Raw genomic sequence first — 24,209 nt, forward strand, 5'->3', positions numbered from 1 at the left:
ATGGGAGTGATGGGTGGAGAGCGGCTGGGAGGGGCTGCCCTTCCACGAGACCATCCACTATGTCTGGATCCATTCATGTTTCCTGGATCCTGTGTGTGTGACGCCATGAATCTCTTAACCCCCTCATCCTTCTTTGTGACTGTACCTTTTTCCCAGTTACTGTGCTAGGGGATGGTCTGTGCCGTGTCCTACAGACCACGTTGGTCTCTGGTATCTCAGTTCTCATTTCTGTGATTGGAGAGGGCAAGTCTTGGCTCACTGGTGCCTTTCCTTTCTGGAGATAGATTTGCCTCTGTTTCCAGCAGGAGGAGCAGTGAGCTGTGCTTCAAAAAAGTTGTAAAAATCAATCCTCTGGGAGACAGAAAAGGAAGTAAAACTTAGTACTTGTTAAACCACAGCTTTAAGCTTTTTCGAGGCACTGGTGTTTATAGTATAGATGACTTCAGCATTGTAGTAAGAAATTACCTGTTGGAACTTTTTGTATTGAGGAAAATTTATATTTTTCTTTCAAGCAGTTTTTTTCTCTAAAATGGGAGTAATTACTACATATTGAGAGAGAGAAATTTATAGACAGTTCACTTTTTAAAAGATCATCGATTATGCGCCTGGGTGGCTTAGTCAGTTAAGCGTCTGCCTTGGGCTCGAGTCGTCGTCCCAGGGTCCTGGGATCGAGCCCCGCGTTGGGGTCCCTGTTTGGTGTAGCGTCCCCCCCCCCCCCGCTCGTGCTGTCACTCTCATTTGCTCTGTCTCTCAAGTGAATAAAAAAATCTTAAAAAAAATCATTGATTTATACAGTCATGACTTGTGCATATCAGGGTGTATGTGTTCTCTTTTAAGTTAGATGTTTTTTTAAAAAGCCGCAGTAGTTTTTAAGGTGACCTATAAACCCAATATTTAAATATACCATGTACCCAGTGGTATACTGAAGCCGGCCTATACAGACTTCTGAGAGTCGATTGTTAAATATTTAGAAATCTGTGAGCTGGCTGTGGAACTCTCGGTAGCTCGAAATCGGCCATGGTGGAAGTGTTTCTGCCGTGGAAATCAGCAAAGGCTGCAGATAAGGGCTCTGTGCTCCTGCCTCCTTTTCCCTCTCCCCGCAGCCAGCAGACCAGCAAACCTCGTTTACCCAGTTGTGATAGTCTTAGGACAAGATTCCCAGTAGGGGTCTCCTAATGCTGTGACCGAAAAATTGGAGTGAAGATCGTCGTCTTGGGATCATCTACTGTATGCTTATGTGATTGTTTGGCTTTAAAATCCTGAGGCTTTTTTTCATGTCTTCCTTAATAGAAACGGTCTCAGGTTCTCACATTAACATACGTGTTTCTGTCTTTGGTATTTTTTGTGTACTTGTTCCCAGTTTCTGAGAACGTTTTTGTCAGTGCTGATGTGCAGCTTATCCTGCAGGACGTAGGGTTCAGTTCAGCTTTATCTCGCTTGGTCTTGTCGCTTGTAGGGAGTCTGGGCTGTCCTCTGGAAGTTACATAAATTCTTTTTAGTTTTGTATTTTCTCCTATTCATCTATTATGAGAATCATCCTCAGGGGGTGGGTTTTTCATTCTGTTTTATTCCTTGCATTCCCCAACTTACGTTGTAATATCTGTTAATATAGTAGATATTTAATAAATATTTGTGGAATAAGAAAGGGTAATCTTTCATTCCACAGACTGATAAGGGATTAAATATTTGTATTGTGCAAATAATATTTGCTTATTAAATAAAAAAAATTCACACTGAAGTCCACGTGAAAAAAAAGTCCTCCTTCCCCGCCCAGCCACTGTCTGTTTTCTACGGACATATCAGCATATACTTTTTTCTTCCCTCTCAGGGTTTTTTATATGTGCACACCTGTTTTTTGTTCACCGCTGCTGCTGCTGCTTCTGCTGCTGCTGCTTCTTCTTCTTTTATAATACTACTTTTTTTAATCTTCAACTTCTTTTATCACCTAGCCTGAAGTGTCTCGTACATCTTTCCATTTTAACACATATGTGCCTTCATCTCCTTCTTCCTCACAGTCGAGCAGAATCCCACCAGACAGAGGAGATGGAATTTTCTCCTTTGTTCTCCATCAGTGTACACTTGAGTTGCTTCCAGGGTTTTCCTTAAACCTTTACCGATAATGCTGTAGGTAGCATGGGTATCTCTGCAGTTTTGGACAGGTAAATCTGGAATTGTAAATTCCTGGACGTTGAATTGCTGAGTCAAAGAGTCTGTTTATTTAAAATGTTTAGAAATACTTTTAAAGGCCACACCAAAAGAGCAGGGGAGTAGATGAGTTTATAGCCTTTCACTGATCTGATTTAATTCCCATTTCTCTGTACCTGTTTTCAGTGTCCAGCATATTAATTTGTTTTTCATATTAGGTTACCTTTTAAAATACATTTATACATGAGCATTTTCAGAAGATTAATGTTTTTGTCATATATACAGGAAACTTTTCCCCCCGTAGTTAATTTTTTGTTTGAATTTATTTATGGTATTCTTAGCCATTTTGAAGTTTATATTTTTGTTTTTAATCTAGTTGGGCTTACCTAACTATCCTTATGGTTTCTGAAGTTTTTTACATATTTAGTAAAACCATCACCACTTAGATTGTGGAAATATGCACTTATGTATCCTCGTTCTTTCAGTACTTGGTGCACATTTTTTTTTTAAGATTTTATTTATTTATTTGACAGAGACAGCCAGCGAGAGAGGGAACACAAGCAGGGGAGAGCGGGAGAGGAAGAAGCAGGCTCCTAGTGGAGGAGCCTGATGTGGGGCTTGATCCCAGGACTCTGGGATGACTCCCTGAGCCGAAGGCAGACGCTTAACGACTGAGCCACCCAGGCGCCCCTTGGTGCACATTTTTAACTGAATTTATTTTTGAGCAAGGAGGGAAGTATAGATCAAATGAATTATTTATGTCTTTTGATGATCCACGATTCTGTAATCTTTGGTAAAGGACCACTTGGGCTTGAATCCTGATTTCCTCTATTACTGCTGTGTGATCTTGGGAAAGTTACTTATCCTCTGTGCCCCAGTTTCTCTGCCTGGAAGATGAATGGTATTTTGATATAAGCATTTACTCTCCTGATCGATTCATAGTTAGCACTCCCTAAACGTTAGCTGTTAATTGTTGGGTCGATACCATTTAGTGAATGATCTCATCCTTTCCACTACTTTTAATGCTGCCTTTGTTGTATATTACATTCTTGTATATGTTTGGATCCATTTCTGTTTCTGACATTTTACAGAGAGAACCAGTGAGATATAACAGCTATCAAAGAATTCAGAGAGCCGCGTGTTTATACGTGATGAAGGAATGCTGGAGTGATCTGACCCATAGATGCAAACACTGGTCTGTGCACAAGGCAGTAATTACTTGCATTCCAGCCAGACCCAAGTAATCTACATTTCTGTGGACAAGACTCATTTGCACTATTATCACTTTTCTACAACTTTTAGAATATTGTGAAATAGTTCAAAGACACTGAAGAGTGAAGTTAGCCCAGACAGGTGATCTGGACAGGAGACCCCTCTTTCCCCCCTTCTGCCCACTGCAGAGGCTCATTCCTTTGATGTGTCTGTGTCTGTTTTCCCCAAGCGCCTGATTTAATGACTGTAGTTGTGTAATGCTTACGAATACTAGAAGGGCATCTCGAATATTCCTCTTCATTTTTAAGAGAATCATTTTCCTGGCTTTTTTTTCGTTATTGGTTTCCAGATGCTCCTTAGAAACAAAGTATTAATAAAAGGATTCTAATAATTAAAATTGGGGGTTTGTTAGGTAGAGCTAGATTCATTTTCTTTTGGGTTTATTTCAGTTAACATCACAGAATTTGGGAGCTGGAAGGAAACATCTAGATGATCTCTTCCAACCCTCTAATTTTATTCTTATCTTCTTATCATGGAACATTTCAAACAGACTGTGCGAAAAAAGCATCCTGAAACCCCGTCACCCATGTCAGCAGCTCTCAGTTCATTACCGCTCTTGTTTTATCCATGATCCCAACCCGATCTTGTGGCAGCAGCCCTGGATTGAAGCAAAATTCCAGTGTCTCACCGATGCATTATTTTATACGTAACTTTAACAGATGAGGAGTCACACCCAAGTCAACTACAGTTAGCACAACTAAAAAATTAGCAGTGTAATTATGATGTCAAGTAAACAGTACTCAGATTTTTCCCCATGATCTAATAATTTTGTTCAAGTTTATTTCTTCGAATCAGGATACAAAGGCCATACGTTGGAATCCGTTGTTGTGTCTCAAATATCCATTAATGTATATGTTCCCCTTCCATGACCCTCTTCTTTTCTTTCCTTCCTCCTTTTTTCTTTTGCTAGTTCTTTATTGAAGAAATTGAGTCATTTTACTATAGAGTTTTCTACAGTTTGGATTTTGAGTTTATCTCCACGGTGGAGATAAACTCTTCCTCTTTTCCTTGCATTCCTGTGACTGATAATTCCAGAGATCTGTTCAGATTTGGGTTAGGTTTTTGTGTCTTTTTTTTCCCAGTAATGTTTTATTGTTGGTGATGTGTGCTTTCATTGAGAGGCACATGGTGTTTGGTTGTCTCTTTTGTGATGTTAGCAGTTGTAAAGGATTGTTACCATTCATTCTTTGGGGGTTGCAAGATGGTGGTATTTTGACTCCTTTCATTTAGAAACTTCTCCTAATCAACTGTTAGGTTATACAAGGTACATTTTGATTAGCAATCTTCGAAGTACTTTGAAGTACATTTACTTCAGAGTAATGAGTTGGTTTTGTGGCATCAGCAGTGAATTGTTTTGATTTCATCACTGTTGTGATGTCATCGTTTTAAAACCACCTGATTTCTTTTTTTTTTTTTTTTAACATTTATATACTTATTTTAGAGAAAGAGCGAGAGCAAGGGAGGAAGCAGACTCTCCGCTGAGCATAGAGCCTGACATGGGGGGCTCAATCCCAGGACCCTGAGATCATGACTGGAGCCAAAACCAAGAGTCGGACACTTAACTGACCTAGCCATCCAGGCGCCCCCTGGAACCACTTGATTTATTTTCAGTCCGTTTTAGCTGTAATTCTTCCTAGTTTTCTGATGTGCCGTCGCTGGCCAGTGGGAGCCTCCTCGGGGTGCTTCTGTTCCTTCTGACATGGTCCTGATCGTCTGTCACAGCCTTGCTTGCTGTCTGGCATGACAAGGTATCCAGGATCACCCCCAGATCTAACCCAGTCAGCCACTTCTCGAAGGGGGCATGGCATCTGCAGATGACAGTCTGGGCAACTGCGCGTTCACAGAAGGGGGTGCTGACGCTGCCCGACACCCACGGGTTTGCTCCGGAGTCTCTTGAATGTGGCTCTGATTTCAACCTTCTCATCCAATATTTCCCCTAACTGGTTAACGAGCAAGTGAAAGCCAGAGTAAAATTAAAGATACAAGGCATTAAAAATGTGTGTTGTCAGTCAGTTGAGCGTCCAACTCTTGATTTTGGTGCAAGTCATGACTTCTGGGTCATGGGATCGAGCCCTGTGTCGGGCTCCACGCTCAATGCAGAGTCTGCTTGGGATTTTCCCTCTCCCTCTGCCTCTCTCTCTCCCTCTAAACAAACAAATAAATAAATCTTTTTTAAAAAATGTATGTTGTTTCTTGTGGTTTCTTTTGAGATTTCAGAATGGTGGATTAGAATATTACCTTTAAATCTCCCAACCGGAGAACAGTAAGTACATGTTGAGAATTAACCAAAGGAAGTCGTTTATTTTTCTCTTGAAGAATGTTGTCTTTATGACCTAAATTTATAGCATCTACCACATTTTGCCAGATAATGTGCTCTTTAAAAATTAGGGTCAAAATCTGTACAAAATTGGATTTTACCTTTTTATTCAGATTACCTAATACCATATAGTTGGTAGCTGGTAGTTTCTTATTCATTTGGTCTACTTGATATAATCAGTTATTGAGTGGTTATGTGAACTGACATTTTCCAATAATGTTATCTTTTCCAACCTTGGAAGATACTGCATAAAGGTTTATATTTACCCAGAAATAATGCACGTTCTTGCAGCCAGAGTTCTTTTAACCACAGCATTTTACAGGATTCCTGTGGACAAGAAATTAATGTATTTCATGGGATAGTTGTATCTTTAAAGTAGAACTTGCTTGCTGGGAATGCTTTAAAAAGAAAGTATTTGCATAAATGTCATGTACGTAGCTAGTAATTTTGAACATTTATTCCACTTTTGGAAGGTATTTTTGCTTGAATAAGAACTTTTCTGACTCTTCACTCCAAGAAGACACATAATGACACATAATCTCGCGTTCTTGATGGCAGATGTTGCTGTTAGTGAAAATGATTGTTCACGTACACATTTAATACTTCTGTTTCGTCCTTGGTCGTTTTGTTTTCTCTCTTTGGATGCTGTCTTTACTGGCACCAACTCTTTAATATTTTTTGTCGTACTCCGTTCTCTTACATTATTTATAACAGTTGCGAATCATTTAGCGTGACTTAAAAGTCATGTTTTCTTTTTCTAGGAGGCGTTGGCCACAATTCGGCTTCTTGATGTCTTGTGTGAAATGACTGCTAATACTGATCTGCTCAGCTATCTGCAGGTTTTTCCTGGCTTGTTGGAAAGAGTGATCGGTGAGTGAAGTATCCCACACGCTATTATTTGTAATTAAGGAATCTTTGGCTTGTCTCACCGAAACGTAAGTCCAAACACAGATCCTTAATTTTCATTGTGTTGGTATATTTTTGAGATTTTTTTTTTTGAATATTTCTTGAATATTTTTTTTTCTTGGGAAGAATCACTGTGTTTGGTAGCAGCTCTGGCTTCCGCCCTGTACCTGCTGTCTCACTCAGGGTGCCTGACCGGTAGACGAGAATACCCCTGCCTGTCGTGCACGGTGTACGTCGTGGGTGTTTCCTTGGTAGTGTTGTGGGGATGTGGTAGGAGGTTTGTGATGATGGCGGTTGGGTGATAGGGGTAGTTTCAGTGATGATGATGGTGAGTTTTAGATTTGTTTTCCACATTTGTTAGTATATTTTCTCCAATTTTAAGGGGCACAAAGAATAGCGCCTCACCCGTAGTGATTATGTATTCGATTCTTATCCATTGTTTGGAACCATCTTTGCTAAAAAGCTGTCAGCAGACTAATTCAGGTTGAACCGTTCCTTGTGGTTAGCCATGCTTGTGGTGCTGTTACTCCCTGCTCGCTCTTTTTCCCTTTAAAAGAGGATTATACTCATTATGGAGTTGCATAGGCTGAGAAAGATGAATGTGTATTGAGGTGGGTAGTTGAGTCAGCAGCGAGCTAGAGAAGATCTTTAAAATCTCATGTGAGTGTTTGATTTTGAGTGCAGTGCTTTTAGTGGTAATTAAAATAAAACACCGCAAACCTGGGAAACAGAATCCCTTTAGAAGAACGTGTGTTTGGAGCCAGGGCAGACATGGGTTGTCATCCCAACTCTGCCGAATTACTGACTTCCTGAGCTTGATTCTTCATTATAAAACTGAGAAAGCGATACTTGCTTTTTTTTTTTTTTTAAGAATTTATTTATTTATTTGTCAGAGAGAGGGAAAGAGAAGGCACAAGCAGGGGGAGTGGCAGGCAGAGGGAGAAGCAGGCTCCCCGCTGAGCAGGGAGCCCGATGGGGGACTCGATCCAGGACCCTGGGATCATGACCTGAGCTGAAGGTAGACGCTTCACCAGCTTGAGCCACCCAGGTGCCCCGATACTTGCCTTTAATAGGTTCATTGAGGGTATTAAATGAGATAATGTGGAAACACTTAAGTACAGCTTCTAGAAGAGAATCTATTTTCATATGCTGTCTAGAGGCATTTCATAGGACATAATAACGTTACTTCTTTTGAATGTAGCCAGAATAGATTTATGGAGAGTACATGTTACCTTCCGATTATCTGGACAGTGAGAAAAAAAAACAACCTACTTCTTGGTTTCTGTCATACGGCTCATTACAGAATAGGTATTGTATTTTAGATGTAGCTGACTGTAGTTGTCACCTGAGTTTCTTCATAAGGAATTTGGGATTGGAAATCTCTAATAAGAAAGATTGCAGAAGGTGCCTGGGTGGCCCAGTTAGTTAGGTGTCCAGCTCTTGGTTTTGGCTCAGGTCATAATCTCCCAGTTGGGGGCTTGAGTGTCGGGCTCCATGACTCAGTGCGAAGTCTGCTTCCCCTTTGCCCCTCCCCTCATTCACGCACATGCATGTGCATACACGCTCTCTCTCTCAAATAAATAAATAAATCTTTCCAAAAAAAAGAAAGAAAGATGGCAGAAAATTTTTAGCTAACTTTGTGGATAAATAGAAAGTCCAAGTTGGGATAATCATTATGGCTTCTCTCCCCAAAACCAATGTCATGAAAAAATTTCAAGCAAAAGAAGAGTTTTTTAATCATTAAAGGTACTCTACCTTTACTTTCTTTTAGTCCATTAATATAAGTTCGATTCGTATATGGAAAGTTAGTACAAAATACTAAAAATTTTCTTATGGAAAATAAAGTTTACTGTTTTCGTTATAGATCTTTTACGACTGATTCACGTAGCTGGCAATGACACTGCAAACATCTTCAGTAGCAGTGGCCGCATAAGAGCAGAGGGTGACATCTCAAATATGGCCGAGGGGTTTAAGTCTCATCTCATTCGTCTGATTGGAAATCTGTGTTACAAGAATAAAGACAACCAAGACAAGGTAAGATTATTTCTTGGCATGTTTCATATATATATATGGTTTCCTTTAGAATATGATATTTAGAACTTAGAATATATACACGTCTTGGAATGGAAGTTTGAATGTTTAGAAGGTCGCTTGAAAGAATATGTATGTGCACATATTCCCAAGGATACGCGTCCTAGGTCATGTCTGTTTATATCAGGGTTTGTGTTATTGTAATGTTGTCTTGTATTTGTCCTTAGTGCGTTTGAGCCAGTCTCCTTCCTCATAAATTGTCAATGCTTGTCCTAAGTCAGTGCATTGAAACATACTCTTATATCATGTAGAGAACAGTCAATAAAAACAGGTATTTGACGTACCTGGAAATTTTCAAACACATGGTAGACATTTAATAAATAATAGTCATTATGGACCATTATCTTAATAAAAAAAAAAAAACTTGAATCTTGACCTACATTTATGGATGATAGCATCGTAAGCATTTCTTCTATTTTGAAATTGATCGATATTTAAGTATTAAATCTTTGGAAACTCAATAGACTGCCAGTGGAAACCTCTTTTATATTGAATAGCTTAGGGGTCACTGTATTGATAACATGAGGAGGTGATAAAAAAGATGGCAGGAGAATTGGACCACATGCATACCATCGAGCTAGCCTGCTGGTATTTTCCTAGAGTTTTTCTTTGGGTGGCATTTGTTTTGCTTCATCAAATACCAAATATATGTGGTAGATTCTGTTTTTCCAAGATGGCTGCAAAAACACGCCTGCAGTGTGACTTCGCCATTGTCCCCTCAAGGATTAGCATTTGTTTCTCCATTTTCTTCAGTCCGGAGGACTAAAACTCTGTGGCTGCTTTGAATAATCCCATGGGGTGGGCGTGGTCCTGTATCGTTTCTGATAGAGCCCTTGATTGGTCTGGCAGATTCCACTGCTAGCCTCGTCAAAGCCGGTTAACCATGTCAGATGTGCAGATCCCCTGAGATCACTGGGCCGTGATTTGCTCAGTCTGCATGGAGAGAAGCCCTGGAGGGTGAGATGTCATGAGGAGAGAGAGAGCTGTGTTGGGGACGCCAAGGCAGCAGACCTGTGAGCCGGAGACCATCTTGGCAGGTTTTCGGGTAGTTGCGCAGTTCCTTAGTTCCCTAGTTATATGGCTGATGCCACGTGAATTGGGGACAGCCTGCCTGATAGAGCCCTTTCTGAACTTGTGACCCACAGGATTGTGAAGGATAGTCCAAAATCAGGGAAAAATAAGTTGTGTGGGTTCTGCTTCTGTTAGCCGTCCTGTAAGCTGCTGTTGGACTTAACCTCCTGCAGATAATAATTATAAACTCTGGACAAAAGACAGCTGTGTGAAGATAATCAAATTTGACACAGACAGGCAGATTCTGGAATTGATTTGCCCCTGGGGAGAAGGGAGTGGTACAGTGTGTGCTGTGCAGGACGCTTAAAACTCTGAAAGAAAATCTGCCCTCCTTTCGTCTTAAAGAAGAAATGGACAGTTTGGAGTAAGCCCAGCCATTGGAAAGTGAAGGAGGGACTCCTGGGAAGGAGAAAGCAAGCCCCCAAGGCTGTGTATCAGCTGTCTACCTCCATGTGGATGCCTGAATCACACAGGTAGGGCAGGATCCAAGCAGCTAAGCTGAGGGTAAACTAATTGTACTGAGTTTTGAGCTGCCACACCAGAGTTGACAGTGTAACTCCAACCCAGACAATTGCCCGCTAAAATCAAAATACCAACATTCTTTAGAGGAATATAAGAGAATCCAGAGTTTCCACAGCATAGCATTCACAATGTCCAGGATAGAATTCAAACTTACTTTAAGCACAAGAAAATATAACCCATTCTCCAAGAGAAAAAAGGTAATCAAACGGAGAGTACAATGACACAGATGTTGGGTTTAACGGACAAAGATTTTAAAGCAATGGTAACTGTGCTCTCAGGGATGTTAAGGAAAATATGCTTCAAATGAATGAAAAGATAGCCTAAGTCAGCAGAGAAATAGACACCAAAAAGAGAACTAAATGGAAAATCTAGAACTGAAAAGTACAGTGTCCTAAATAAAATGTAAAAATTTTACTGAATGAGCTTGACAACCTAATAGAAACGACAGAGTAAAGAGTTGGTGTGCGGGGAGATAATAGAAATTATCTAGTCGAAAGAACAGAGAAAAGATTGAAAATAAAGCGGTCATCTTCTGATGCTCAGTTTTGGCGGAGTGGTATGCTGTGCAGCATTTGATAGTTAGAATGCTTTCTACAGGGCATGTCCCAGATCCAAATGCCAGATAACTCGCTCTTATGTGTATACCATTTCCGCTCCTCCTCGTTTTCAAACAGGTATGAGTGGAAGACTACTGATCCCCTCCCCACCCTGGAAAATTACTGGACCGATTTTTGTAAGAGAAAGTTGATAGAGAATAAAGCACTTTGCCTTTTTAATGACCAAGACTGCCTTTCTTGAGGAGCACAAAAGAGGTGGTTTTTCTTGTGTTTAACTATTCTTTTGTTGCTAATTTGGATTGGCCTCTTATAGGAACAAAATGTAGGAACCCTTAAAAGGCTTATGAAATGACTCCCCAAAGTCAGGCTCAGATTGCACCATGAGTAAATATGGAGTGAACCCAAGTGCTGGTGTGGAGGTCACCGGGGCTCGCAGGAAGTCGGGCTGTGATCTTTCACGTGTGCAGTTGCTAATAGCACTGCTGATTTCTGAGCAAACATTCTCGAAGGTATGAAGTTCATTCTTTGAGTGTAAGAAAGCCTCTGTTTCTCCTACTCTCTTACCTATGCCAACAAAATGCCTTACCTGAAAGCGTGACTTCTGGGATTTGTTTGTCCTGCCAAAGAATCTGCCACGACGTCACAATCTTACTCTGCATGTCCTGGAAGTTTCTGGATTCTTGTCGCCAAATCCTGATTCTAGCTGGGTGTGACAGACCTTGCCCTTGCCCATCGGTGCCTCAAAGGATAGAGGTCACGTGCTTTAAAGATGACTTCAGTAACAATTTTAGAGAAACAGATGAAAATGTAGCGGGTCTTTTTCACCAGGCTGTTAATTCTCATTGTCTTGTCCAAGATGACTGTCCCACTTCTACCCAAATTTCGGCCCAAAGGGAAATTTTGGCTCTGCCTCTGCTCTAAGACTAAAAATTTGAGTTAGGGGGATTTTGTATCTAACCGGATTTAGTTCATCCTTCACCCGAAGGAGGGTCTGATGACCTGTTTCATGTTTACTGTGTCCCAGGGTTGTGCATAGTGACTACATGGATTAAAAGCTTGGATCTTTGTATCAGCCCCGGGAAGCAGGTTCTGCTAACCACATTTAGGAGAGGCCGTCAAGTGGGTGAGTTGCATTGTCCAGAGTAGAATTTAGATCTGTCTGACTGAGCTCCTGGGCCTGTGCTGTCTCCCCTGGACTGCAGTGCCTCTCATTTAGGGGCTTTCGGGGGGTTTGGAGGAAGAAGTCAGTAGACTTCCTGATGGACTTCCCACTGAAGATGCTGGAGGCTGGCGTATCTGTGTCTACGAGGCTAGCCAGGCCCCTTCCGTCCTCTCTGCGTTCGAGTCTGGCACTCCTGGGTACTCACATCTCTGTCTCTGACTTATCCATTCATCAAATGTGCATGTTTCCAGCTGTGGGGGGTCTGTTGATGGAGAAGACAAACCGATATCTCTTCCTGGGAAGGTCCCACTCTAGGAGCACCTAGGGACCATCCTTGCCTCTGAACTAGGATCCCAAAATGGTTGGCTGGTTGTCCTAGAGCTTTGCGCGCTACCGGTTGCTCTGAGGTTTGATCAGAAGCCGTGTCTGCGCAGCTGGGTCTCTGTGTTGCTTCTCTGTGTCCCTTCATTGATCGTATAGAATGTGGTGCCCACCTCCTGGATGGCGCCCTGACAGTTGGGTGGCCCTTTCTGTTACAGAGGTCTCCTCATCCACATTAGTTGGTTAGAGCCTTAGGACACCTCTGTGGAAAAGGCTGAAAAGCCATCATCATTTTCTAAATGAGAAGACCAAGGCTCGGAGAGACTGTGATTTCATTCCACTAGCGTTTATTGAATGGAAACCACTGTGCTGCGTGCCCTGGGGAGACAGTCACCGTAGTAGGCCTGTCAGAGTGGAGCAGGTGAGCGGTGTGGTCCTCTGGGCAGGCTGTGCCAGCAGTGCCCTCAAAGCAAGGACGGGGCTGGACTGCACCATCATGATGGGAAGGGTGATCCCCCCCTACTGGGTTTGTGTCTTTGGGCTGTATTTAAGGGAGTCAGACGTGTCTGGCCTCAGATGAAAAACCTGCTCAGAAATTTCTTTGCCCAGTTCTCCCGTGGATCTTGAACTGCTAAGTCTGTGCACGTGATGAGTCGTAGTGTTTCCTGGATTGTAAAGGAGTAGCTGGACTCCCCTTTCTCAGCTCGTAGTAGGGAGCTGTCCCCACACTTGGTGACTTCTATTCTTACCTTGTGTTTTGTGCTCGACAAAACACAGTATTTCCTTGCTACATCTGTACTGATTAGTTTACTTTTAAACCTTTGTGGACCTGAAATGGAGATTCTGTTTTGGTTTCTATTGTAAGAAGCACATGGGTATTAATGCTGTAAACACGAAGAGAGCATTCTTTGGCTTCCTCTTTGTTAGCCTAAGGAATGCACGGAGTGCTTTTTTTCTTCCCTGTTCTTCTTTCCTTCGCTATTGTCAGAAGTGCTTTAAGTGAATTCTTCATGAGAGGAAAAACCAAACATGGTTGCTATTTTTTTCCATAAAAGGTGATTGTATTTTTTTTCAGAGTGGATAGGCAAATGAACGAGTTTGTCTACCTTCATTCCCTGCCCCCCCCCCCCGAGAAATTGTATTGACTAATAAGCTGGGCCGTCCACAGTTTGGGTTATCCAGTCCATTCTGCCAAAAGTTTTGTGTCGATGCTGCTCAGTTTCTTCTTTTCCTTCTCCTCCTCCCTGATAGAAAAGACTCCCAGCATTCACACATACGTTTGAGCCCATGTGTTCTAACATATGCACACAGCAAGCTTGTATTACAGCCGTGACTTCATTTTAAAAATAAGTCTGTAGTGTACAGAAAAGTTCAGCATATGAAGACTGTAAGCTGTGTGTGGTCAGTTCCGAGTTCCAGGTCGGAATTATCTATTACAAAGGTAGGTTTCGTTTATGAACCTGAAAAATCTCCAATATATTTTTCATTAAAATGTTTTGCCCTTTATCCCCAACATCCAAATTTTGCCTCCCACGTGGTAGACATTCAGGAAACTTTTCTCGTGTGGGAATTTATTTTTAAAATACTTGTTGAGTGTCCACTGTGTACTGAGCACAGTTTTAGGTTCTGGAAATATAAAGGAAGTAAGACACGACCCTGCTCTTCAAGGAGCATATGTTTTACTATAAAATTTCCTTATTGTATTTGCAAACAGAGACATGTAGTGAAAAGAAAATAACTTTACAAATGAAAAGCAGTGTTCCTCTACATTTTGGGTTCTATAATTATTTTTGAAAGTCTTTTATGTTTACGATGTATTTGAATATACTCTAACTTATTGTAATTTGCCTTATTTTTATTTGACTTACCCACATCTATATTATAGTGTAATATTGGCAAGGAGTTAGACGGAATGTTTTTAATCCAAAATTTAGACTTCGTAGATCTGAGTATATTTCTTTCATTAATCTTAAATAAAGTTTCAACTAAATTTACAATTGTTAAATATTCATAATGTGGTCATTTTTTCCTCTTTTTTTTTGGGAGGGGGATGGGTACCCTCAGGTTTTCACATCTAGATGCGAGGGGTCAAGAGCAGGCAAACTATTAAACCCTTTTTTTAATGATTTCTGTTTGACTGGTTCTCAAGCAGTGTCTGCCTATAAAATCATGAAGCTTAAACGATCGATTGCTGTTTCCTCATCATTTTATTTCGGTTGTTGCTCTTAGCGAGGGTTAGTACTTGTTTGTACTGTGCCCATACTGGCTGACTCGTCAGCTCCCCAGGTAATCGATGGCTGTGCGGAGAAGTGAATGCGTGGCTGAGGTGGGATTTCCTTTGTGCTGCTGTAAAGTGGGCCTTAGGCGCTCGCTCTGTCCTCACGCAAGACCAATGTCTGTACTCTTGGCCGGTGCTCGCTGGCACTGTGTGCACTTCCCAGCCCGTGTTCTTTACCCAAGTGACTCTAGCTTGGCCTTCAGTACTCAAGGTCAAAAGGTCCCTTCTCTACAGAACCTTCTGAGATCACTGCAGAAAGGCTTTCCACCCACGCTCTCCTCTCTGACTTGTACCCACTACTCTTAATGCCCTGCTTTATCCTTGACTTGTCCCCTCAGTTTCTGTATGTAAATACAGTACTGGTTGTGGGTTCCAGCATGTTTCCAGGTATATGTGTTGTTACTTACGGCTCCAGTGTCATATGCACATAGAAAGTGACCCATGGGCAAACATGCTCAGTTGATTTGGGCGTCACTTCCTTTACCTTAGCCAGCCCAGTTCCTAGTCCTCCCCCTTCCCCTCCACTAGGGGTTCCTCGCTTCTCCCTTGAGATTAATCTTTCACGAACCGGCTCTTCTAAGTCTTCCTGGTTGATAATGGCGTAATCTGCACTCTTTGCCAGGTACATACTTTTCCCCTTTTACAGGAATCTTCCGTACCGTACCTCAATGCCTGACTGCTTGGGGAATTCCAGGTAGGCTGTGGAAAACGTCCCGGCAGTGGGCTCTCCCATCGTTGCCCCCTCTGTCTTCACGTGGTTTGTCACATTCAGATCCACAGATATGGGTGATGCGCATACGGAAAGCTTCGAATCGTACAGAGAACCCAGACGGGACCTCGTGGTTAGGTACCCCAGATCTGCCTTGTGGTTTTACCACCAGCTGTGTGAGCTTGGACAGGTGATTTCACCTCTCCGAGTCTCAGCTCCTGCATGTGTAAAGTGGGGACTCTGACACCTGCCAGTGGGGCTGGAAGGAGAACGTGTTATCATGTATGTGAAGTGTCTGATCTCAGCCTCCGTTCTGAGTGGCTCTGGTTCGTGCCAGTGTCTCCCAGGGTGTGTATTGAAATAGAGGTTTGTAGGCAGCATTTCACAGGTATTTACAAAGTTTAAAGTAACCGTCACGTTCTGTATTCTGTGTTCGTCACTTTTCTTAATAGACGCAACTTTTTGGAGGAAGTAAAGTGAAGCAAATGTGAGAACTTTCATTGGGACGAGAATCCTTTTTTTCCTTGTCAGTTTGATCATGCGTGCTCTCTGCATTGAATTTGTCTTTTGTTACTGTCTTGTAAAGAGCCCACATGTTTTCTGTGTGGATCCCTGAATCCGTTCTAGCTCACTTCTGAGAGCATGTTAAGGAACTCAAGTGACGGCTCTGTGGCCTGTCTCAGTGAGCCTCTGTGTTTTTCCTCTGTCAGAAACAAGTTGCACAGAATCCCAGTTTATTGATTTGAAGATTGAATGTATAGGCAAGATCTGGCTTGCTTAGAATTCCTCTTCTTTGTAATGTAATCCCAGTTCAAGAAATATGTCAAAATTCATAAATCAAGCTGTCACCATTAGTTTCCTGAACCCACAGTTCCTGTTACAGTAGGTGAAATTAACATTCCTATCTAGAGGACACATATCATGGCTTAGCTTGGTGCAGCTGTAAATTTTTTCTTTGTAAAGACCCAAAACCCCTTTTTGTGTCTCATCATAGAGTGATCAGCTTGTTCTTTTGCAGAAAAGAGGTAAATTATTTAAAAGGAAGAGCCATACTAAATATGTAAATAGAATGTAAGGATCTGTGTTTGTCTGTTATTTGACTCTTGCACACGAGCTAGGCCCCAGGCCTGTGCGTGGCTGCCGCCGCTACCACTGTCTTCCTCGCTGGGCTGTGAGCTCTTTGAAGGCAGCACGTGCCCAGTCTGGTGGAACCCCTGCCAGACAGCATCATGGACGAGTGCCCCATTTTACCAGCTAATCAAAGCTCGGAGGAGTTAAGTTCCTTGCTTGGAGTGACAGCAGCCTGAATGCCAAGTCCAGGACCACACTCTTAGGAGGGGGACTCCACTGTTTCTCACTCACATAGAAGGGGACATCTCTTGATCTCTTGAGGACTGTCATTTGAGATCTTGGACCAGCTTTGTGTGAACCCTTAGAGTCGGCACCTTTTTGCCAAGCAGCACAGGGGGGCGCTGACAGCAGAGTTCTTCGGGACAGTGCTCCCCTTCCTTGGTTCTTGTGAACTGTCTTTGTCGTCTGAAGTGCTCCAGGCGAATGTGACCCCCTGGAGGTTAGTGTAGGGGACTACGTTTCTGGGGCTGCGCATTCTGAGACGCACCGTTTACCTATATCCTCCATACCAAAGGGAAGATATTGGGCAAGTACTTGTCCGTGGTGACTCAGCAGTTTATAAAAGCCTGGAATCCAGTTTTCTCAACTGCCACTCCGTTTTCTTTACTGTGCCCTGTGATCAGTTTCTAGACAACAGGGATTTATATGGATTTGTGTTTAACAGTAAAAACAATTATTTCACAGTATCCGTAACAAGAAATATCTGAGGCTTTAGGGGAAGGAAAACCAGCCACATAAACTGAGAGAAGTATCTTGTTCCTTGATGGAAAAGTGGGATATTATAAAGCTGTTGTTTTTAAACTCATTTATCTGTTTATGGCTACGCCAGTAAAATCCCACCGAAGGGAAAAAAACCCAGAATTTTGACCAAAAAAGCATGAAACTAATTGGGGAATTGTCTTAGCAATATTAAAATCTACTTCACAGCTAAAATAGTCAGCAGCATGCCGAGTGTATACGTTAGTGGAAGAGAGAGCATGTAGTTTGGAAGCAGACCCCTGGGAAGTGAGAAGCAGGCCTGTGACAAGGGGAGCCCACCAACCAGAGAAGAGGGGGAGCTTGTTTTACCAGTGAGCGGGGGTATTGCTTAACTGTGAAAGAAGTTGAGCTCCCACCAAAATCAAGTTGTGTTGATGAAGGAATAAAACCTTCTAGCTGGGATCGTGGGAATCCAGAATAGTAGTTCATTGGTTTTTCAGAATAACCAAGGATCTTTTATGGGGTAGAAATAATGAACATTATCACAGATTTGACTATGCCTAAGTGAGGAACTCAGCCCTGAACCAGCTTGTACCTGGGTTCTGCTAGATTGTAGGAGGCTGACCTCGAGCTAATTGTGTATCCTCTCTGTGACTCAGTTTACTCAACCAAAAATGGAGTCATCGTAGGACTCACAGCAAAGGGTGGTTGTGAGGAGTAAATTAGATAATCCACTTGAGACACATGCTAAGCTTCTAGTCGCAGTCAGCTCTATTCATACTTACACTTATTTCAGCATTATTATGTTATATTAGGAACAACCTACTTTTCCATCAAATGGAAATGTTCGAACGAATTAGGGTAGTATACGCATCCAATAAAAACCATGTTTTCAGAGAGCGTCTGTTCTCTTGATACAGTCAGTGCTCAGGATAACGTGGTCAGTGGGAATCCAGAACAGGACATGGGACCGTGTGTAACGAGCCCTACTTTCATGTGCGTCTACATCATATGTGTGTATTTAAGGCACACAGACACGTATGCACGTGACAGAGTGACCCCGAATGACTATACTACAACATTAGTAGCCGCTGTCTCTGGGTGGTAAAATTAAGAATGGGTTTCTTTTTTCTGTGCACGTATTTTTGTAGTCTTGACAGTGAACGTGAATTACTTTAATAATAGCAAGAAAGTGCTGTTAAAAAAGGAAAGGGGCGCGAGGCTAGAGGTCCTGGTAAGACGAGAATCTACATAGTTCATCAGTGGCTGACGCTATTCTTTCTTCTGCATGCCTGGTGGGACAGCATCTCAGGCCCTCCTTGGCCGGGGTCCGGGGCTTTACCAGTTACAGTTTCAAGTACATTTTTCACTGAAAGATTTTAAGAAGTAAAACATTCGCATAGGATCTGAATAATATTGCTAACAAGTAATAGCCGGGACGGAGGTGGTAGGTGGTGTGTGAGTGCGCGTGGGAGAGAGAGGGAGAGAGAGAAAAAAATATAAAGAAGAAAATATTCTTCCAAAGTGCTGAACATTTTCCCCCCTCATCAAAGGAACGGGAATTTGAATTTACCCTGTGTCGTCAGGTGTTGGGGTTCGCGCCTCTGCCGAGTGCACGAGTGTCTGTTTTCTATTACATATCCCAACCTAGGGAAAGTCCGAGTGCTCTTGATATTGTGAAATGTCTTTATATCTCCCCAGGCTTTATTTCAGAAAAGTGCTCTCATTTCAAATAGTGGAGAGTTCTCTCATTTTTTAAAAGAATAAAGTGACGCTGTCTGTCACACATCTGAAACAGTTTTGATCTTTAGCATATTTCAGGTTTTTTTCTTTTTTTTTTTTTTTCCCCTGGCAGCAACTGAAAATTAAAAGGATCAAAGCCATGTCCCTATAATGGGCTTGTTTTCATCAGGACTTGAAGGCAACGGTCGGACTGCCTCCCCCAGCCGCCTAAAAGCCTATTGCTTATCTTGTTCTGATAGAATTTAATTTCATACCCATCACATTCTAATGGACCAAAAATGATATTTAGTCTCAAGCTGTGGATTTTAGTTGGAATTTAAATCCGCTGCTGTGTCGCACTGCAGAGTAAAGTCAGGAATGATTTGGAGTCCAAGTATGAACGAACATGCTATTTGGCATAGTGGCAAGAGCTTTTAGCTCAGCGCAACAAATATGTGTCTGCCATATGCTGTGTATCAGCCCGGACTCCAGACACGGGGAGTGCAGAAACGGATTTGGCCTCGTGCTTCCTCCCAGGGAATGCGCAGTGTAAAGGGGGAGACAGGTGTAAAAACGGATCGTTCCAATGGTGTGGCGTGTGTATTCAGAGTGGTAGTAGAAGTGTTGTAAATGCTTGGTAAAGTGGCTCACCTTGGAGCTTCCAGAAGAGCCTCTAGGCTCGAGGCCTTCAGGGAAGGATGAGGAGCAGGCAGTGGGTGGAGGGAAGGGTTGGCCTCGTGAGCGGGTGTGCGGGTCCCCCTGCTGTGTGCTGGCTTTGGCTGGGGCCTGAGGGTGGGAGGCGGGGTGCAGAGGTGGCAGGGTGGACGATGGGGCTTTGTGTGTCCGGCCAGTGGGCTCTGAACTCTGCTGGAGGAGTTCTGTGTCCTAGTAAGTTCATTAAAATACCTTTCATCTCTGAGGGTGCTCTTGGTTCTCTGTCACGGCCACATATTCCTTCCTCTCTCCGTGTATTTTGTCTTTTGCCATACTTCTGTTCTCTTTCAGATTGTTCTATTATTTCTAGCCCTTGGGGTATGGTTTTCTCATTTGTTACCTCCCTACCCCAATTCCTCTCCCCTCCCTCCCTCCCTCCGTCTCTCTCCCCTCTCTCCTTCCCTCTTTCCCTCTCGCCCTCCTTCCCTGTGTGCTTCCATCCTGCTAAATCTTTTGTGTCGTTTAGTTCAGATTTACGATAAAATGTAAACACACCTTGGAGAGGAAACACCTTTTTTTTTTTCTTTAAGTAGGCTCCACGCCCACCGTGGGGCTTGAACTCACGGTGCTGAGATCAAGAGTCCAACCCTTAACCGACTGAGCCACCGAGGCGCCCCAGAGGGGAAACTCTTGAAAGCCTTATTGGTCTTCTGCATATTTGTGTGATGTGTTTCTCTCTTTCCTGAGTGCAGACTCTCAAAGATGGTTAGGAGATCCCACGCTTAACCTCTGTAGTCGATCCCTGTGGTCTGTTCTTTGCTTATACTCTTCACGACACTAATAGTAATAACTTGGACACCTACATTTTCTTTGGGAGAAAAGGCATCAGTTACCTCGGCCACTTAATTCAATTGGAAAAAGAGAATTTTAAGCCTCATTCAAGAGCCTGGTCTTAGAGTAAATTACTTCTAAAATGAATGATAGCAACAGTCACAATATTAGACACAAGAGTTATGTGGTGCCTGCTACGTGGCAGACGTCTGCTCAGCCCCTTACCTCTCGCAGTACATTTATCCTCATGACATTTCCTAGAGTAGGCCATATTATTATCCCGGCCTTACAGATTTGTGAACGGAGGCCCATCAGGCTCAAGTACCTTTTTCAAGGTCACGCACAGCCAGTTGGAGGTGGAGCCACGGAAGAATCCACGTGACCTGGCTGCCGTGCCCGGGACCAGGCCACACTGCCTCCCAGCTGTCTGCCGTCGTCTCCACGTTTGGCCAAGACTCAGTGTTGGCCGGGTCTCTGCGATAGCTGACCACTGGGGACATTGTGATTCTTCAGTTTTCCCTGCATGGTCACAGACTTGATTTCAGTGATTGCCTTCAGAATACCCAGTATCAGTCTTTGAGGTCTAAGAGTAAGATTTTTGTAAATTAAGTTTAAAATGGGATTCTCTTTGCTTATCCAGACGATTTTTAAGCCTTGAAAGACTGGCATTTCCAAAAAGATGTCTTTATTAAAGAAAATTTTTATCTGCTAATATATAATACACACCCGTAGACACCCATACATAAGCAAAGAGAATATATGTTTAATCATTTAAAGAAAAATCAAGTATTAGCATTAAAAGGAAATAGCTGAATAGCCATGATGAATTTTTTAAAGGATCTTTCCAGTGTTTGTGTGACGTTTTCTGAGGAGGCCCTTAGGCATGGTGGCGCTCCTGAGAAGTGCGGGAGGCCTTGCTCCCTTTGCAAGCGGAGAGGCCAATCCGAAGCTTCCTTGTGTGTGGTGGGGAGGTGATTGTCCTTTTCAGGTTGAACTATTTGTATTATTTGTATTAGTGTACATCTTATGTTACAAATCCTTCCCAAGCTGCACTTAGCTCATGTTACTCTTGGACATTTGAATAATTGCTTTAGCGTGAGACTAATTTCTGGGTATGACTTAGTGACACTGTTGAATTTACCCACTGGAAAAATCCAGCGGGAAGCTTTAAGAGGAAGCCCTTTCCGTGGCAGAGTTGGGGGCATGAGGGCTGGCAGAGTTGGCTTTCTGTCTGTTGAATCCCATGGGGTCGCTGCTCGAACGTGGAGGAGGAGGGAGCCAGCATGAGGAACATGACTAAGATGAGAGATACAGTTTCAGGTGTTTTCTGAAGCACATCACACCCTCCTCTTTCTGTGGCAAGGAGTGACTTTGGGTCTGCACCTGCAGCTCCAGGACGGACAGCCTGGGGGCTGGGGGTGTGGAGGAGGAGGGCCGGGGAAGTCTGAGCAGGGAGGTGGGTGGCGGGGGTGTTGACAGGAAAAATCCGACTGGCAGGCCTCTGGGAGCGGGAGGGGAGGGCGTGTCTCCTGCCTGCTGGAATTTCAGCCCTGGCAACTTTCGGCTACATCCTCCTCCCTCCCCCAACCCAAAACACAACACAACAAAACAAAAAAATATCTCCGTGCTTCAGTGCAGAGAGGGCATTACCAGCTGCTTTGTGAAACGTGGCCACGCGGAGCTGCACCTTCCACCCGCCTGGCTGAGAAACTGCCTCTGGTTCCTCGGGTTCGGGCCCCAGGCCCCAGCAGGAGCCATCGGAGAGGCCCAGGAGCGCGGCCCAGGATCGCCCCGGGTTCTGAAGTGCACCCTGCCCCAGCCTGGGGCCCCAGCCCGAGTGTCACCGGCCCTGGGGGGGCCCTGAGGAGTGTGGTCCAAAAGGGAGGCGTGGACATTTCATTCCACACTTTGAAGGGAGAAAGAAATTGGTCCTTTCTGTATTCTCTGTAAGACAGATTTGTTTCTAACCTTGAGAAATCATTTCTGGCAGTTTTAGAACAAACCTTTAGTACAGCGTTGGTAAACACGGAGAGGGTAGAAATGGTTTTTTCCACATGTGCGTAGGATTGAAGGAGCTTTGAGTATACTAACCTCGTAAGTCCCACTGTTTTGGATTTTTGGGTGTTCATCAAAATTATGATTAAAATTCTCAAATTGATATTTTCTTCTAAGTGTTACTGTCCTTTTTGAGTAGTTTTTATGAACAGTGCAGCTTGGCTTTATTAGAAAATCAAGCCCTGGTGCGTTTTTCTCCAAGCAGCCCTGCTCAGTTAGGCCGCACTGATTAAGTTGGCATCTCTTGGACTTCTGTGTACACTGTTTATCGATCTTAAATTCATCAAAGAGAAAACACAAAGTTAAGTTTTTGTGGGGAGACGCACACATTCAAACTAAAGTTAATACTTCAGCGTTTGTACGGCAGGGAGCGACGTGGCCCTTTGTCACTAGAACAGTGGCATCAGGAAGGCCCCGTTGCAGTGGTTGGGGGCGCCGACACTGCCGGGTCAGCCCCGGTCACCCTGCGCTTCCTGTGCTACTGCCTGACCTTTGGCTCCGAACTGTCTACCCCTCTCACCACCCTCCCCTGCGAAGTAGGTCTGTGACCTCCCAGGTTGTGTCATCGCGAGAGTTCCCCGAAGCCCCCTGTGCAGGAGCGGGCGGGTGTGGACCGTGAGTGAGTCCACGTGGCACCACGTGGCACTGCAGACTTTCTGGCCATTTTGGATCCGTGTGAAAGCTCAGCAAATGAAATGACGTGTTCGTGGCTTGAGATCTGCCTATTTTAGTCTTAGATGCCATTATTTCTGGTTCAGAACTTTAGATGCAAGTGATTGGTTTTGAAAACCTGAACTTCCCTGTGTTGAATCACACCTGATTTCCAGATCGCTTCTGATGTGTGCCAGGCCACGGCTCTGGCAATTCTTCGTAAGCGCAGTGTTTCATGTGCTGACAATGATCTGGAGATGTTGTTTTAGGTTGCCAGGTGTTAATTTAACACATACGCTGGCCTGTGTGCTTGCGCGTGCACGCATGCCTACACACTCGCAGCCGAGTGCCAGGAGCAGTAATTTAAAGTAGACCTGATAGAGCAGGAGGTAATGTTTTCTACTTCGGCAAGTTCCCGATCTCCAGCTTCGTGTGACATCTCGTTTTTTAAAAGCCTGAGGCATCAGTAATCTTTATAGCAAGAATTCTAGTGCTGTGTTATGCATTCCAGGCTTACAGTCTATTCTGCCCAGTAAATATATGGCTTTTATGGACTTATAAATCATGACAGTAGGATTCATGCATATCCAAAAATGAGGGGATTAAATCTTTACAGAGTTACCAAGATTTAATGTAATTTAGACATTATTCTTGCTTAGAAGTAACCTTCTTATCTAAAGGCAGTATATTTCATATCTTTGAAGGGAACTTTAAAAACCCATCACCAGAGAAACAAATATTTAGGAAGAACATACTGTGTGCCAACCATGTTGCTGGGTGCTGGGGAGAAGGACGGAAGGGTGGTGGTCCCCGCCCGCAAGTAACTCAGCACCTAGAGGAAGATGCTAGAAAGGAAAAAGCTGTGTTTTTACGATAGAGGTGAGAAGGCAGTGCTGTGTGGTGGGGCACAGAGCGGGGCAGGGCAGAGAATCCCCCATTCTTCATGGGCCTCCAAAGCTTGCAGGAAGGAAGGAAGATTTCCCAAGGGCGTCGATGCGGCGCAAACTTTCAGGATAAGTAGTATTTAATAATGTGGTCAGCAGGGGCCAGGTTCTCCTAACCGTTCGTAAATTTTTCCTTCCCTTTCTCTCTGCTTTCCTTCACGGGAACTAAGG

At 43.4% G+C, this 24,209-nt stretch overlaps 1 protein-coding gene across 1 annotated transcript in view; it reads left to right on the forward strand.

The window, feature by feature from the left end:
* Positions 1-24,209, forward strand: part of ATXN10 (ataxin 10) — a 165,474-nt gene that overhangs the window by 67,982 nt on the left and 73,283 nt on the right. The window contains exons 8-9 of the mRNA XM_040637707.1: positions 6,496-6,604; positions 8,505-8,674. Coding sequence (XP_040493641.1) covers positions 6,496-6,604; positions 8,505-8,674 — 279 coding nt within the window. The remainder of the gene's footprint in view (positions 1-6,495; positions 6,605-8,504; positions 8,675-24,209) is intronic.

Source organism: Ursus maritimus, unplaced genomic scaffold (assembly GCF_017311325.1).
Source record: "Ursus maritimus isolate PB19 unplaced genomic scaffold, ASM1731132v1 scaffold_21, whole genome shotgun sequence".
NCBI classification, from domain to species: Eukaryota; Metazoa; Chordata; class Mammalia; order Carnivora; family Ursidae; genus Ursus; species Ursus maritimus.